General features: G+C 70.7%; 1 protein-coding gene across 1 annotated transcript in view; it reads left to right on the top strand.

Annotated features, from left to right (window-relative positions):
- Nucleotides 1-1,224, top strand: part of CHLNCDRAFT_139908 (hypothetical protein) — a gene marked incomplete at both ends in the record, with an annotated part of 4,295 nt that overhangs the window by 2,261 nt on the left and 810 nt on the right. Inside the window, 4 exons of the mRNA XM_005843766.1 lie at nt 124-225; nt 431-558; nt 802-878; nt 1,166-1,197. Of these exons, the coding sequence (XP_005843828.1) occupies nt 124-225; nt 431-558; nt 802-878; nt 1,166-1,197 (339 nt within the window). The remainder of the gene's footprint in view (nt 1-123; nt 226-430; nt 559-801; nt 879-1,165; nt 1,198-1,224) is intronic.

Raw genomic sequence — 1,224 nt, 5'->3', positions numbered from 1 at the left:
CTGCCCGCGGAACTGCTGACCAGCTCCAGCAGCCTGCCTGCCTGCCCGCCTGCCTGCCCGCCTGCCTGCCCTGCTCCGCCTACCCACCTATCCGCCCACCCACCTGCCTGCCGCCTGCCCCAGATGGTGGAGGGCCTCAAGGTGACCACCGACAAGGCGGCGGCGGCGGAGCAGATCAAGGGGCTGTACCGCCTGTTTGTGGAGAAGGACTGCACGATGGTGGAGGTGGGGAGCTGCCTGCCGCCGCGCGGTACAAATGTGCAGTGCAGTCGCAGTACAGCGTCTCGCAGCCGCGGCCAGCCTGTCTCGCTGCGGCCCTCAGCCCGCCGCCGGCCCCTCCCATCACCGCTCCGCGCCGCCGTCCCTTCCGCTCGCCCTCCACCTTGCCCATCGCCCCTTCCCCTGCCGGTCACCGCGCCCGCCTGCGCAGGTCAACCCGCTGGCAGAGACCGACACCGCCCTGGTGGCGGCGGACGCCAAGCTGGGGTTCGACGACAATGCCGCCTTCCGCCAGCCCGAGCTGTTTGCGATGCGGGACGAGAGCCAGGAGGACCCGCGGTGAGGCTCCCCGCCCGCCACGCACGGCACGGAGGCAGAGGGCTGGTTGGATGGGAGCAGGCCCGCCGCACATGACCGCGGGGTTTGGGGCTGGCGGCGTGGGAGCAGGGCACCTGGGCTCTCACGCGGCAGTTACAGGCAGCGGGCGCCTGCGCGGCCGGCCCTCCCGCCTGGCCAGCACCGCTGCCACTGAACCGCGCGGGCCTGGCGCGCCGCGCTGTGTGTGTGTTTTCTTGCGCGCAGCGAGGTGGCTGCCGCCAAGTATGACCTGAACTACATCGGCCTGGATGGATCCATCGGCTGCATGGTCAACGGCGCGGGTGAGCCCGCAGCTCCTGCCCGCAGCTTGCGCTCGCCTCGCTCGCTCTGCTTTCCGGGAGGGCGGCGGGTTTGAGCTTGCGGAGGGTAGTCGGCCTGGCTGCGTGCCACGCCAGCAAGCGCAGCACGCAGGCGCTGTGCCCCTGCGGTACCATATCCCCTACGGTACCACGCTGGCCTGCGCTGGCGCTGAGCTGGCGCCGGCGCCTGCCCCCGCTATTATTGCATCCCTTTGTTTTACGTTTTCTTGTGCTCAGGGCTGGCCATGGCCACCATGGACATCATCCAGCTGCACGCGGCGCGCCCGCCAACTTTTTGGACGTGGGCGGCAACGCCCGCGAGGACCAG

The sequence above is a fragment of the Chlorella variabilis genome, assembly GCF_000147415.1.
Source record: "Chlorella variabilis unplaced genomic scaffold CHLNCscaffold_27, whole genome shotgun sequence".
In the NCBI taxonomy this organism is placed as follows: Eukaryota; Viridiplantae; Chlorophyta; class Trebouxiophyceae; order Chlorellales; family Chlorellaceae; genus Chlorella; species Chlorella variabilis.
The sequence above is the reverse complement of the archived record's forward strand: the minus strand, read 5'-3'. Positions and strand labels throughout refer to the sequence as shown.